Source organism: Littorina saxatilis, linkage group LG1 (assembly GCF_037325665.1).
Source record: "Littorina saxatilis isolate snail1 linkage group LG1, US_GU_Lsax_2.0, whole genome shotgun sequence".
Classification (NCBI taxonomy): domain Eukaryota; kingdom Metazoa; phylum Mollusca; class Gastropoda; order Littorinimorpha; family Littorinidae; genus Littorina; species Littorina saxatilis.
Window position 1 is genome coordinate 94,735,315 of NC_090245.1, and position 16,129 is coordinate 94,751,443.

Sequence of the window (16,129 nt, forward strand, 5' to 3'; positions counted from 1 at the left end):
ATGGGATGTGGGGCTATTGGTACATGATATGGTGGTAAAATGACACTAGGCCTGAGAAATGTCGCCAAAATGGGATGGGGGCGAATTGGGATAACGGCAAAACAGGACTAATAGATCCCTTGACTTGGGGTAGTGCGACTCTGTCACTGCTAGCTTTCCACTCGGAGGAAGCGACCGGAATTTCCCAACGATGGGACATCCTAGTAATGAATTATTTTTTTTTAATTCCTAAAATTAACAGAGTCGCGCTACCCCAAAAGTCAAGGAATTTCGTGTTTGTCCCTTGACTTTGGAGATGACAAGAAAATATCGGGCGCAAAAACGTGATTTGTAAAATTTTTCACAACATATGTCGCCTAGCGCCATGTATGTGATGAAACCATTCATATAGCTCTGCGGGAGCTCTGCACTTTTGGACGTCCCCATTTCACTGCTGTACAGCAAACATCGTCCCCAAATACCTGTTTGTTTCTAAAAAATCACGCTGGAGGTTGCATTTTATGTAATAACCTCCTGAAATGAGTTTTGACACTTTAGAATGGCATGTAAAATGACACATGGCCTATGAAATGTCGCAAAAATGGGATGGGGGCAAAATGGGATAACGGCCAAACGGGATTGCGCCAAAATGGGACGTGGAGCTAATGGTACATGACATGGTGGTAAAATGACACTTGGCCTGTAAAATGTCGCAAAAATGGGATGGGGGCGAAATGGGCTAACGGCCAAACGGGATTGCGCCAAAATGGGACGTGGAGCTAATGGTACATGACATGGTGGTAAAATGACACTTGGCCTGTAAAATGTCGCAAAAATGGGATGGGGGCGAAATGGGTTAACGGCGAAACGGGATTGCGCCAAAATGGGATGTGGAGCTAATGGTACATGATATGGTGGTAAAATGACACTTGGCCTGAGAAATGTCGCCAAAATGGTATGGGGGCGAATTGGGATAACGGCGAAACAGGACTAATAGATCCCTTGACTTGGGGTAGTGCGACTCTGTCACTGCTAGCTTTCCACTCGGAGGAAGCGACCGGAATTTCCCAACGATGGGGCATCCTAGTAATGAATTTTTTTTTTTTTTTAATTCTTAAAATTAACAGAGTCGCGCTACCCCAAAAGTCAAGGAATTTCGTGTTTGTCCCTTGACTTTGGAGATGACAAGAAAATATCGGGCGCAAAAACGTGATTTGTAAAATTTTTCACAACATATATCGCCTAGCGCCATGTATGTGATGAAACCATTCATATAGCTCTGCGGGAGCTCTGCACTTTTGGACGTCCCCATTTCACTGCTGTACAGCAAACATCGTCCCCAAATACCTGTTTGTTTCTAAAAAATCACGCTGGAGGTTGCATTTTATGTAATAACCTCCTGAAATGAGTTTTGACACTTTAGAATGGCATGTAAAATGACACATAACCTATGAAATGTCGCAAAAATGGGATGGGGGCAAAATGGGATAACGGCCAAACGGGATTGCGTCAAAATGGGACGTGGAGCTAATGGTACATGACATGGTGGTAAAATGACACTTGGCCTGTAAAATGTCGCAAAAATGGGATGGGGGCGAAATGGGCTAACGGCGAAACGGGATTGCGCCAAAATGGGATGTGGAGCTAATGGTACATGATATGGTGGTAAAATGACACTTGGCCTGAGAAATGTCGCCAAAATGGGATGGGGGCGAATTGGGATAACGGCGAAACAGGACTAATAGATCCCTTGACTTGGGGTAGTGCGACTCTGTCACTGCTAGCTTTCCACTCGGAGGAAGCGACCGGAATTTCCCAACGATGGGACATCCTAGTAATGAATTTTTTTTTTTTTAATTCTTAAAATTAACAGAGTCGCGCTACCCCAAAAGTCAAGGAATTTCGTGTTTGTCCCTTGACTTTGGAGATGACAAGAAAATATCGGGCGCAAAAACGTGATTTGTAAAATTTTTCACAACATATGTCGCCTAGCGCCATGTATGTGATGAAACCATTCATATAGCTCTGCGGGAGCTCTGCACTTTTGGACGTCCCCATTTCACTGCTGTACAGCAAACATCGTCCCCAAATACCTGTTTGTTTCTAAAAAATCACGCTGGAGGTTGCATTTTATGTAATAACCTCCTGAAATGAGTTTTGACACTTTAGAATGGCATTTAACGCTCATTGAAGTTTTAACAAACTTTCTAACACCTAAAACATTCATAGCACCGATAACGTAATTCTAGCTCTGCACTTTGTGTACACATACGTCCCCATTTCACTGCTGTACAGCAAACATCGTCCCCAAATGTCTGTTTTTCTAAAAATCACGCTGGAGGTTGCATTTTATGTAATAACCTCCTGAAATGAGTTTTCACACTTTAAAATGGCATTTAACGCTCATTGAAGTTTTAAGAAACTTTCTAACACTTAAAACAAAAGAGACCCCAAATGCCTGTGTTTTGAGCAAGATGGCATTTTGATACACAGCCGACCCCAAATGACTGTAAAACCACCTATGTGTGTGTGTGTGTGTGTGTGTGTGTGTGTGTGTGTGTGTGTGTGTGTGTGTATGTGTGTATGTGTGTGTGTGTGTGTATGTGTGTGTGTGTGTGTATGTGTGTATTTGTGTGTGAGTGTGTGTGTTTATGTGTGTGTGTATGTGTGTGTGTGTGTGTGTGTGTGTGTGTGTGTGTGTGTGTGTGTGAGTGTCTGTGTGTCTGTGTGTCTGTCTGTGTGTCTGTTTGTCTGTCTGTCTGTCTGTCTGTTTGTCTGTCTGTGTAATTTTCTGTGTGTCTACGTGTCCGTGTTTCTATATCTTGGTCGTTATGCCCGTGTTTCTATGACATCGATCGCCGGATTCACAATGTAAAGTATACTTAAAAATCCCGGCTGAAAGATTTCAAAAGAAGGCACTCCTCAAGCAATAAATCAAGCGTTGTTTTTTAGTATCGTTGCCATTTTGTCCCATAAAAAGTGTTCTGGTGTAGGCTGCACGCTCTGAGACACTCCATCAGCATCAATAATTCACGGTTTGGTGAGCAGTATCCTTGACAGAGAAGACTATACATTTTTCTTTTATTGCATGGACAGTTGTTTTTGATCAGGGGACGGGCCCCTAATATGGACCTACCTTTGTTTCATGCCGATAACTGGCTTGATTTTGTGCAAAGAAATTTGATGTTGTGCCTGGTAGTTGTTCTCCGTTTAGTTCACCGTTAGGCATAATAATAAAGATTAGACATTCGGCAAAAATGAATACAGAAATTCACAACTGGTCCATACTAATATATGGACCAGTCAAGAGGCCATCACGAATCAATGTAAAAAGCCCCCTAAAATTGAAAATAGTATGATAGAACTTAGTGTGCGAGGCAAACTAATTCTAATATGCATCAGATTTATTTTTTCGGTTCGATGAGAATATTATTTGAAGCAAAACAAGAAACTAAAGAACCAATCAAAAATAGAGAGAACATAAATGGAATTGTCAACTTTCACGTCGAGAAATATACTTTTTTTGTTTTATATAAAGCTTAATGGTTAGTTATAGGTCATTTTTAGCAAGCTTCTTTATACATGACTGAAACCGGCCTTTGTCTTTTCTTTTCTTCTATTTGTTGAAATGGTCCATATTAGGGGACACAACAATTTTGTCATGTGCAAGTTTACCGGAGAGGGTGAATGCGGCGAATAAAATTGTTCTGAGCGCTCTAGCGCTGTTATTTAATCAGAATAGGAGGCCGGTGGACCATATTAGGAACCGGTCCATATTATAGGCCCTTCCCCATCTATTGTGCCAGTGATGAAGCGATACACATTTCTGGCTGCCAAAATTGTTCAAACATACAAATGTAATCTCGTGACAAATATATTTTTGTCAAGTTACAATAAGCAAGGCGGTAACAGAATGTGTCCTTTATTTCAAGGTGTCCTCACATTGCAGGTTGCACGGTATTCTATTCTTTAGTTAATATGTTTGAGTGATTTACACGTTTATATATATACTTGTATATTTAAACATAAAACACAGGATACAGTAGAAATAATCATAAACTTATACATGAATATGTAGTACATGTACATTATATACTATTTAGAGGGCAATAGTTGGTGAATAGAAAGATAATATAAGCACTGAGGTGTTTTCTAACTTTTTCATAGCCAAAGGCAGTCCTTCGTCAAACTCGCAAAAATCAATCATGTAAGAGTGAGCAATGGAGCCTTCCTGCCTTTACATCGAATGTCGCTCAAAGAACAAAGCACTCACGTTCTTGGCACATTGAACCAATTTCAACTTTTTCTTTGTTTAGTGCCCAGTATCAGCGACTAACGAGTCATTCATGACTTTACGGTCTGTCGGCTGCATTTCGAATCTGCTAAAGCAGTACTTTTTGGACCGTGTTTTGTACAATAATCCAAATTTCACTAAAGACGTGAAATCGGCTGAAACCGACAGCCCATGTTATTTTACACAGGAGATGCAGTCAGGTGAAACTGACACTTTAAATCCCAATAGCCTCGCCAAGACTGGCTTTCAAGTTCCAGGAGACAAGCGGATAATTAGGTTTCTGTGTTAAAAGGCTAACCTTGGCAGAGTGTGTCAGTCAGATGGTTCACTATGGTGATGCGAACCATGAGCATGAGAGGGTGTATTATTATGGAAAGCTTATATAGCGCGAACCACAACTGTGCTCTCCGCGCTTTACATATTAAGGTGTAGGTTACGTGTAGGTGGTGTAGGACTATTCTTCTGTAGAGGTGCGAGTGAAAACAAAGAAAAATTATAGGGCAAACAAACTAACACGACAAAAACACCAACGTTTTGTTTTGTTTTTTGTTTTCTTACAAAACAGGTGAGATCATGGTGAAGACAGTGTTTTGATATTGTTCTTCATATTCGATTAATGTAGCTGCTAGAAAAATAGCCACATTTTTTTCTCACTGGTAAATAATAAGGACATTGGACACTGCAAAGAAGGAAAACATCGTTGTTGTTTTTTCTCCGACATCGAACACAGAGCATTTGCGTCCATTATACAGCTTGTCGTAATGAACAAATATTCTTTGATAGAGAGTTCGAACGCTCAGAAGCGAAAAAAGACACCTTCTTTGTTTGTAAGCATGTGGTATTTGTCATAATTGAGCCAACGATTTGATACTTTGAGATGTTATTCAAGCGTCAATCGTTGATTCGTGTCAGAAATGGTTCACCAGTGAAAGTTTAAAACGAAGGCAAACTTTTAGAACAACACCTGCAACACCGAAAGCACAATTTACATCGATTCGGAGTTTAACAATTGTTGATATATACATTCAAAAGCGTGAGTTTAAAAGGAATGTAAACATTCAGAACATAGAAGCGTAATTTATGTTGATCCAAAATTTCTGTTGTTTTCTCGTTTCTTCTCATTTTTGATATCGCCTCTGACACTTTTGTTGCAACAAGCTGTGTTAACTGAAGTCGAGATGTCCTACGTGTACTACTGTGCCATTGTTGTGCAAGCGGTTCTGACTTATACAATGCTAGCCAGGGCTGCCCAGCCTACACAGAGACAGGATGTGATGGGATCCTACACACTGAGCAATGAGAAACAGTGTCAGAGGCTGTGTTGGTACCGTCCGTTGTGCACGAGCTACAGTTATTTTACTGGAGTGACGGAAACATCAGGGGGAAGTGACTCACAGTCGAACTGTGTTCTGCACACAACTTCTGGTAAGATTGCATATGTCTGTTCGGTGTGTGTGTGTGTGTGTGTGTGTGTGTGTGTGTGTGTGTGTGTGTGTGTGTGTGTGTGTGTGTGTGTGTGTGTGTGTGTGTGTGTGTATGTGTGTGTGTGTGATGACTTGTTCTAATAATTATGTTTGCAGCCAGATCCCGATGCGTATATGACATTGTGCTTAACAAACCAAAGACAAACAAACAAATAAAACAACAACAAAATCAAAAGCAAAGAGACAAAAACAAAGACAGACAGACAGACAGACAGACAGACAGACAGACAGACAGACAGACAGACAGACAAAAATAAGGAAAAAAAATAAGAAAGGTTCAAAGATATTAAGAGAGAAAAGATAACAAAAACGCACAAATTATTCCAAATAAAAAAGCACAACATCATTAAGCAACAAAGAAAAAAACATAAAAACTGAAGACGCATGAATAATGAATTAATCATTGTACATTTAACGTATCTCATTTTTTCTGTAACGCAGTGGAAGCGGCTCCAGCCAACGCTTTAGAACATTTTGCTGGCTGGTCGGAGAAAGGAGCGTCTAATACTGACATCAGCAATACCTGCAGAAACCGCCAATGTGATCAACGAAGCGTTTGTATTCCCAACTATTCAACGTCATCGCCCGTCTGTCTGTTAATGCCGTCACAGTGTGGAACGCCGGGATCCGTCAGTAATGGTGACGTCATCGTTCTTCATGGCAAAGAGCAGGATGACGTAGCCCAAGTGCAGTGTGACGACGCGTACGAGGCGTCACCAAGAGATGTGTCTGTTGACCTACGGTGCCAGGTTAGTGTGTGTGTGTGTGTGTGTGTGTGTGTGTGTGTGTGTGTGTGTGTGTGTGTGTGTGTGTGTGTGTGTGTGTGTGTGTCAGACTGAGTGTATATATATAAAACGGACCTTTTCCGGTTCAGCACTCTATGAGAATGCCCTTAAATGCACTTACGGTGAATTCTCAATCCATTGAGGATGTAGAACTCTCCTCGGGTTATTCTTGTTCAGTGTTGCAATCGGCTCCGAAAGGGTTTGATTCTCCAGTAGGCTGTCGGTGAAGAGTTCTTTCTAGATCTAATTCTTACCCCCTCCCCCCACCTCTTCCATTACCTCTAGTGTGCTCCCTGCTTTCAAAATTCCTTGTTGGAATGTAGGCGGTGGAGACACACACAGAGTAAAGGATGATCTCCCTTGCTCATGACGTAATTTCTATGCATTCTCGCTCTTGACGTCATTCTATATTTAACTTTTCTTTAAAAGTACAAGCGATCGAGTGCACATTTTGGCATTTTTAGCAGCGCTCTCATTATAAATTTATATATATATTATATATATATACGACTTGTGTCTGTGTGTGTGTGTGTGTGTGTGTGTGTGTGTGTGTGTGTGTGTGTGTGTGTGTGTGTGTCCGCGATGCACGCCCAAGGTTCTCGATGGATCTGTTTCAAATTTGGTGGCCATATTCAGCTACACCCCGGACACAACCTGCTCGATGAGATATTTCAACACGTGCTCTCAGCGCGCAGCGCTGGAACGATTTTGTTTTTTTTCTGGATCCATTCCCAGTAACACTTCCTTATCTTCTCCAGTGTTTTCAGCGTTTATCTCCCTTCCTTCGTGTGGCGTCAATCCATATTCCCGTTTCTATTTTTAGAAGGTCACTGTCGACAACGCTCAATCCATATTCCCGTTATACTATTTTTACTCTTCTCCAGTGTTTTGCGCGTTTATCTCCCTTCCTTCGTGCGGTGCGCCGGCAAAGCCGGCGTACACCCGGCAAACTGCCGGGTCCACGGTGCAGCCGGGTATTCGGCTCAACTTCTTCCCGGCGAAGCCGTACCCGGCGAAGCGGGTATTCATCTAGTATATCATTATATATATATATCGGTCCCCCTTGCAGGACTGGGTGGCCGAGTGGTAACGCACTTGCGCTCGGAAGCGAGAGGTTGCGTGTTCAGGCCTGGGTCAGGCCGCAATTTTCTCCCCCCTTTCCTAATCTAGGTGGTGGGTTCAAGTGCTAGTCTTTCGGATGAGACGAAAAACCGAGGTCCCTTCGTGTACACTACATTGGGGTGTGCACGTTAAAGGACCCACGACTGACAAAAGGGTCTTTCCTGGCAAAATTGTATTGGCATAGATAAAAATGTCCACCAAATACCCGTGTGACTTGGAATAAAGTTTAAAAAAATTCCATCTCACACGGCATTAAGTCTCAGGGCTTGGAAACATGAATACACGCATGCAGGAAGAAAAAAAATGGGTAGCGCCGTATACTGTATAGCAGCTCGCTTTCCCCAGGGAGAAAGCAGCCCGAATTTCTGTGAGGTTACCCTCATGGACTATATAAAATCTTATCCTTATCCTTGAGGAGGGTCTGATGCTCCCAATAGGCTGTCTGTGAAGAGATACTTATTTCTCTCTCTTTCTCTGCTAAGAGATTTTAACAAATCTCGGAAGAAAGTCTCTGCTGACTTTCAATTGTTTCTTTCACAATTTCTGATGCTTTATAATGTGGTCACCGTGAAAGTTGCATCGCCTTTAAAGCGATCCAATTGAACAAGTCTTGCAGAAAACTTCTTCTTTACCAAGTCACAGATACTGTCAGGCTTTTACACACAGTACAAACACCCTTCCATTTGAACGCTCACCAAACGGGAACATCCTAGGTGCCCTACGTAAAGAGCGAGCAATTTTTAAAGAATTAATTTTGCAGATTGTCTCGAACACGTTTTGGACCCATCCTGAACTCAGGTCAAAAATGAGTTACTTCCCTTAAACTGGCGATAGCCGTGGATCGATGATAATCAGAAAGTTTTTGGACCGTGGTGCGTTTTTGCGCTAGACCTAACTTTTAAAATCTAAATAATAAATTGACAGCGTGTTTTCATCAAGACAAGATCAGTGCAATTCGAAGTTGTGAAAGTTTGAAAAAAGAAAAGCCCGGAAGCCGGGTCACGGAAGGGTCGTAGCAGACGACGGTTTATGCGGCATATCGCCGCTCCTCTCAACAGTCAAAAGCCATCGCTAGAGTTCTTGTGAACCACAGCCGTTTGTTTCGTGCATAAAAACGTGCTATTGTAGATAAGCTGACATCGAGTCGCATTCAAATGACTAACTGACGACTACATTGTGAAAAAGGGAAACTGGATCACACGGGTTCACGATGGCTCAGGGGTAAGATAAACCACGCAAAAATAAATTCTTTGAAAATTGTTCGCTCTTTACGGAGGGCACCTAGGATGTTCTCAATCGGTGAGTGTTTAAATGAAAGGGTGTTTGTACTGTGTGTATCTGTGATGGTTTACGGGAGGCTTACTGTGCCTTTAAATCAAAGTGTTTCCCTTCACAGATATCCCCTTGGGGTTGTCAGATGAGGGTAGTCTCCCATACCAACAGAAGCTACCATTCAGAGAGTGGTTTGCTTTTTAGTTGGATACCATGGATTGACAACTCTCGCCATCAGTACCACCGTACCTGACCACTGATGAGAATCAATAGTGTCGAAACACGTGTCTGGTCTAGGTACAAAAACAATAGTCCTCCTCAGGACTAGATTACCATGTGATACATCCCCCACAATGGGACTTTGCTTTGTAAATCTCGGTCCCCCTTGAGGAGGGTCTGATGCTCCCAATAGGCTGTCTGTGAAGGGATACTTACTTATCTCTCTTTCTCTGCAAAGAGATTTGAACAAATCTCGGAAGAAAGTCTCTGCTGACTTTCAATTGTTTCTTTCACAATTTCTGATGTTTTATATTTATATAGCTATTCTGATGGACACGTGGGGAAATTCGGGGGCTGTGATTGGATGGTCTCTTCCGATCATCAAGGCATAATGCTACGGAAGTCGGCCATTTTTGCCAATATCCAAAAGCATATTGGCAATAACAAAGACGCATGGTTCCGGTTTACCTATCTGGACCACACGATGTTTTAATGCATACACTGACAACTTGAAATTCTTCTCGGGAATGTTTTTCAGCTTTACAAATGTCGATAGCATACCCTTTTCTGCTAACTTCCCGATGAAACAGGACTAAATCAATTATTTTCTGTCCCTAAACACCACAAAATGCCCAAAGTCGAAAGATGTAGTACAAACAGGGGAGTAAAACGGAACAGCCGTTTTTGTGTGCCAGTGTCAGTTGCCGACTGACACAAACTTTCGCATTCGGCTTTTCTTATCTCGTAACTCCACACAAAATACCCCACTTCCCCTCTGAAGTATTGATGTACAACCCATGGCACTAACATTCATGTAGTCGTTTATAACTGAGGTTGAAAAATTCGCTTCATGACGAGACAAGCATAAATGCCATTCACCCAAACTGAAAACTTCGCTGCCGTCTGCTCGCGATTAGCTGTTCTCTTCTCCTCCCCTTGTTGCATCCTAGTTCTTCAGTTGTTTCTAGTTTTCCGTTTATGTTGTGTTTTGGTCTTCTTCATAAGTAGTCTTGTTCAAAATTAAAAAAACTCAAACTTCTTTTTGTTGTATACGAAGGAACTAATAAAAAGCTGTTTAACAGCTGTGTTGTCAAATCGAGTTTTTTTTCCAAAGTCAGTGTGGCGCCTGCGCAAAACTAATGCGCATAAGAAACGGCGTCTGCTATCAAAACCTGAGATCAACGCATCGATGCAAAAACTGTCATTTTGTAAGTTTGGAACAACAAATCAAGGTCAGAACAGCTATATAATCGCTATTGTGTTTTCAGCGTAGCAATAGGGTCCGATATTTAGACTCGAACAAGTATAATGCGACTCGTCTTCGACTCGTCGGCATTATACTTGTCTCGTCTAAATATCGGACCCTATTCCTACGCCTAAAACACAATAGCTGTTAATGTGTGTGTGTGTGTGTGTGTGTGTGTGTGTGTGTGTGTGTGTGTGTGTGTGTGTGCGTGTGTGTGTGTGCGCGCGCGCGCGCGTGTGTGTGTGAGTGTGTGTGTGTGTGTGTATACTAGATGATTACCCGCTTCGCACCGAATACCAGGCTGCGCCTGGGACCCGGTTTGCCGGGTGTACGCCGGCTTCGCCGGCTCACGAAGGAAAGGAGATAAACGCGCAAAACACTGGAGACCTTCTAAAATAGTAACGTGCAGTGACCTTCTAAAAATAGTAACGTAGTAACGGGAATATGGATTGACGCCACACGGAGGAAGGGAGATAATCGCGGCTGAAAACACTGGAGAAGATAAGGAAGAGTTACTGGTAAGGGATCCCGACAACAAAAACAAACAAAAAAAACAACAACAAAAATCGGTTCAGCGCGCACAGCGCTGCGCGCTGAAAGCACGTGTTGAAATATCTCATCGATGAGGTTGTGTCCGGGGTGTAGTTGAATACGGTGTCCAAATTTGAAAAAGATCCACCGAGAACTTTGGCCGTGCATCGCGAACAGACAGACAGACAGACAGACAGACAGACAGACAGACAGACAGACACTAGTCGTATATATATATAGATATATGTGTTTTTTTAACGTTCAAAAGGCTTGAATGTGTGTGTGTGTGTGTGTGTGTGTGTGTGTGTGTGTGTGTATGTATGTGTGTGTGTGTGTGTGTGTGTGTGTGTGTGTGTGTGTGTGTGTGTGTGTGTGTGTGTGTGTTTGTGGCCAGAATTGTATATCATAACATGAATCTCTCATTGGTTAGCAATTTTTCTTTATCTTCTGGGTTGTGAACTCAGAACATCAATCTAATAAGCGATGAGGCTTTACCTACTGGTTTTAAACTACTGAATGGATCTTTATTGCTAACCTTTGTCGGATTACGGTCTTGATGGGAACTAAAAATACAAACCTCTCTCAGGTAAGCAAGTTTGGGTTGCGAACTTAGAAAAGAGCAGTTTTGTGATAAGAAATGCAGCTTTATGCTCTGGGTTGCAAACTAAGAACATGAATTTATCTTTAGTAAAATATGCAGCTTCCAAAAAGGGTATCTATGTTCTTGGATGTACCCCCCCCCCCCCAAAAAAAAAAAAAAAAAACCAAACAAAACAACAACAAGAATAACAACTGGGTGGCCGAATGGTAACGCACTTGCGCTCGGAAGCGAGAGGTTGCGAGTTCGACCCTGGGTCAGGGCGTTAGCAATTTTCTCCCCCCTTTCCTAACCTAGGTGGTGGGTTCAAGTGCTAGTCTTTCGGATGAGACGAAAAACCGAGGTCCCTTCGTGTACACTACATTGGGGTGTGCACGTTAAAGATCCCACGATTGACAAAAGGGTCTTTCCTGGCAAAATTGTATAGGCATAGATAAAAATGTCCACCAAAATACCCGTGTGACTTGGAATAATTGGCCGTGAAAAGTAGGATATGCGCCGAAATGGCGGCGATCTGCTGGCCGATGTGAATGCGTGATGTATTGTGTAAAAAAATTCCATCTCACACGGCATAAATAAATCCCTGCGCCTTGAATATGTGCGCGATATAAATTGCATAAAAAAAAAATAAAAAAAAAATCCCTGCGCTTAGAACTGTACCCACGGAATACGCGCGATATAAGCCTCATATTGATTGATTGATTGATTGATTGATTGAAAACAAAACAACCCAACAGCAACCCACTTTTGGCTCTCATGCGAATAAGAGTCACGTGCAAAACACTTTAAATCTCCATTTCCAGGTCACTTCGGCCTGGACAGCGTTTCAAGGCACGTGCATACAGTACGAGTACAACTTCTACACAAGGAACATAAATATCTTGCAACTGCCATGGAGTCTGACCGAAAACTCTTCGATGTGCATTCAAGTCTTGGACTACCAGGCCGGACAGTACTACTTGAACCTGATCCCTTCTCTGGGGCAAGATCAAAATGAGTATCTGCATTTTTCCATGAGGTAATTAAAGCAGGGCTCCAGTGTAGAATATCGCAGGTTAAAATTCATTCCTCGAGATAGGCTGTCGCGATTTGGTTGTCAGATTCCGGTTGTTTTCGATTAAACAAAGTAGAAGATTAATACCTATTTATCTTTGTGTGCATGGTCTCGATCCCCTTTACTCTCTCTCTCTCTCTCTCTCTCTCTCTCTCTCTCTCTCTCTCTCTCTCTCTCTCTCTCTCTCTCTCTCTCTCTCTCTCTCTCTCTCTCTCTTTCATTACAAAATTTAAAGCCAATCCAAATCAAACATTCAATGTCCCCATTCCACGGATAGATCTCTTTAAATCAAGTTTAGCTTATTCTGGTAGCGTTTTGTGGAATTCTCCCCCGGAATCAGTTCGAGTCCCAACGAGTCTCAATACTTTCAAAAACCACCTCTCATTACATTTAATGTCAAATTACGAAAAGTCACAGTGATGGAAGACTTCGTTCTGATTATTTTCATATTAATTATATCTGTCCATATAGCATCAGTTTCATTAAACATGTTCTGGTAATTCCCAATTTTGATCATAACGTAAGAATTTGTGTATAGCCTGCTCTCTCTCTATATATATCTCTCTCCCTCTCTCTCTATTTCTATCTCTATCTCTATATTGCTGCAGTTTGGTTTTGCCCGAAGTTATGATTGTTTGTTCGTTTGTTGTTTGCTCACTTTCGAATTCAAAGATCTGGTAATTTTATCAAATTTGCAAGGTGACCGTTTTTACTTGAGGATTTATGTTTCATGTCCAACCAGGTACCAGTTCGGCGCCTATAACTTGACCGAGGTACTATGGAACGTCAAGAAAAATGGAAATTATGGAACCAAACGATACCTTGGGGTAACGCCTCTAGTTCCCGGAGACAGCTTCAACCTGACGCTTCACGTGCAGAGTGACAGGCTGCAGCTTGTGCTGAACGAGACGCACGTGTACGACGTCCCGCTGTTCGGGGTTGACGGGGCGGATATCAGTCAGTCTACCATGATCCTATTGGCTGGGGATGGTTTGACCAGCTATGTGAATCTGATTTCTGGCTGTTAAACAAAGGAATTGGTTTCTTCTCCCTAAAGGCGCTATAAGAATATCGGTCTATTACTTTTGGTTTGTGATTTACTGTGTGCACATTTATATGATCTTACAAGTTAGTTTCCCCGTACATTGTCTCCGTTGACGCCCATTTTTAGCCCCTTACTTCCATTTATATAATAAACCCTGCATAGGGCGTCATCGTACAAAAAGATATCTTCAAATACTCCAAAACCGTTTGGTAATCTGGGTAACTCTTGAAGTCACAATTTTGGTTTTTACCCCTAGGGGCAGTGAGCCAGGTAAGCTCTCAGTTGGTAGAGCACCTGAACGCCAATTCGTTAGATCGGGTTAAAATCTCCCAGCAAGCAAAACCTTTAAAAAAAAAAACTTTGTTATTAATCTGTCAATAAAACTATGCTTTCTTTTCTGAACTCTTACTTCTTGTATTTTATTCCGTTTTCTTCAATGCAAAGCTTTTAAGTGGTGTATGGAAGATCGAATTATTCAAAGGGATGGATAATTATTGAGTACTTCCAGTGAAACGTTTCACAGAATTACCTATTCTATTTTTAGTAACATTGGCTTTTGTGAACAGCTAAGAGGGCGCTTGTATCACCGCGCGTCCACTGCAAGCAATGGTGGGCGATTACTTCTAATTAATAAACTTCTGCTGTGGATTTGTCCTTGTTGTGTAGCCCTTTTACAGTATCAACCGCTCTCAAATGCTTTGTTAGCATGAATAAAACTGATGGAGTTAATTTGTCTTGAAATCATTGTAAGAACGCCTAAAATGTACATTTTTTGTATATACTTCTGCACGGAAGAAAAGTGTTGTAAAGCACGCACAACCAGGCTTAAGCATGCTAAAATATACAGACATTATTGAACTTTTTTTTTTATATAGGTTTGGAGAAAAAAAGCACACTTCCTACAGACGAATTTCAAAGAAGCAAGCAACACTGTAAAGGATCAACAAGAAGCAAAAGAGGAATACGATTAAGACAGCGAAAGATAAACATAAACCCAGGATGCCATAAGAACAAGGAACAGCATACAAGCTAATCTAAGTATTTATAAAGCTCGAAAAGAATACACAATGGTAAATATGCAACTGAAGAAAAACCACAGAAATGCAGTAACGGTCGATAAAGGTCTGTGAGTGCGTGTTTGAATTTCTACATCTGGTTTTTACATTTAGTCAAGTTCTGACTAAATGTTTTAACATAGACGGAGAATCGAGACGAGGGTGGTGGTGTATGTGAGTACGTGTGTGTGTGTGTGTAGAGCGATTCAGAGAAAACTACCGGACCGATCTTCATGAAATTTCACATGAGAGTTCCTGGGTATGATATCCCCAGAGCTGTATTTCATATTTTGGATACATATCTTTGATGACGTCATATCCGGCTTTTTGTGAAAGTTGAGGACCCCCCGCAGGTTAGGGAGAAGAATTTACCCGATGCTCCCCAGCATGTCGTAAGAGGCGACTAACGGATTCTGTTTCTCTTTTTACCCTTGTTAAGTGTTTCTTGTATTATAGTCAATTTTTGTAAAGATTTTAGTCAAGCAGTATGTAAGAAATGTTCAGTCCTTTGTACTGGAAACTTGCATTCTCCCAGGAAGGTAATACATTGTACTACGTTGCAAGCCCCTGGAGCAAATTTTTGATTAATGCTTTTATGAACAAGAAACAATTGACAAGTGGCTCTGTCCCATCTCCCCCCTTTCCCCGTCGCGATATAACCTTCGTGGTTGAAATCGACGTTAAACACCAAATAAAGAAAGAAAGAAAGAAAGTGGAGGCAGCACTGTCACGCCCTCATTTTTCAATGAAATTGATTGAAAGTTTGGTCAAGCAATCTTCGACAAAGTCCGGACTATGGGATTGAATGTCAGATTGGCAGCGTAAAAATAGTTAATTAGTTTGCTCATTAAAGTTGTCATTAAAATCGAATTTTCAAAAATGATTGATTCGTATTTCTCATTTTCTCCTGAATTCAAAAATATATACATATGTCATGTTTACTCTACAAATGTGCTCAGAATTACAGAAAATAGGTTTAGTAAGTACTGCAGTCGCACGCTTCGCGGAGACGAGCGTGACCCGTCTCGCTCTTTGGGTGTGGTTAGTCAAGACTATCTCACAATTGAATAGTCTCGGCGATGACTGTTTTTTTTAGTGTGAATCTGTTACTTTGATGCCGACAGCTTGACTAAATGTTTTTATTTTGCTTCAGGCGACTTGTTTGTTTCTATGTCTGTGCGTCTGTTTATGGATTTCTTTGTATTAATTGTTTTCTATTCCTGGGTTGCTACATGTTTGTTCGTATGTCTTGTTTTGTGTTGTGCTTTCTATACCACGGGTTTCTGATAACACAATGAAGAGGATGCCTACAAATCCCGGCTAAAAGCATTTCAAAGAGATAACTCTGCCAATCGTGAATCTCGTATTGTTTGCAGGTATCATTGGCATTTGTCCCACAAGAAATGTTCTGATGTACGCTGCTCGCTCTTGACACTGTGTCAGCG

At 41.6% G+C, this 16,129-nt stretch overlaps 1 protein-coding gene across 1 annotated transcript; it reads left to right on the plus strand.

Moving 5' to 3' along the window:
- The first annotated feature begins 5,438 nt into the window (after positions 1-5,438).
- On the plus strand, positions 5,439-15,652 carry LOC138958629 (uncharacterized). Its single transcript, XM_070329843.1, has 4 exons — positions 5,439-5,698; positions 6,199-6,506; positions 12,334-12,548; positions 13,327-15,652. Exons 1-4 carry the CDS (start codon positions 5,452-5,454, stop codon positions 13,610-13,612), a joined length of 1,056 nt encoding a protein of 351 aa, XP_070185944.1. The 5' UTR covers positions 5,439-5,451; the 3' UTR covers positions 13,613-15,652.
- The last annotated feature ends 477 nt before the right edge of the window (positions 15,653-16,129 follow it).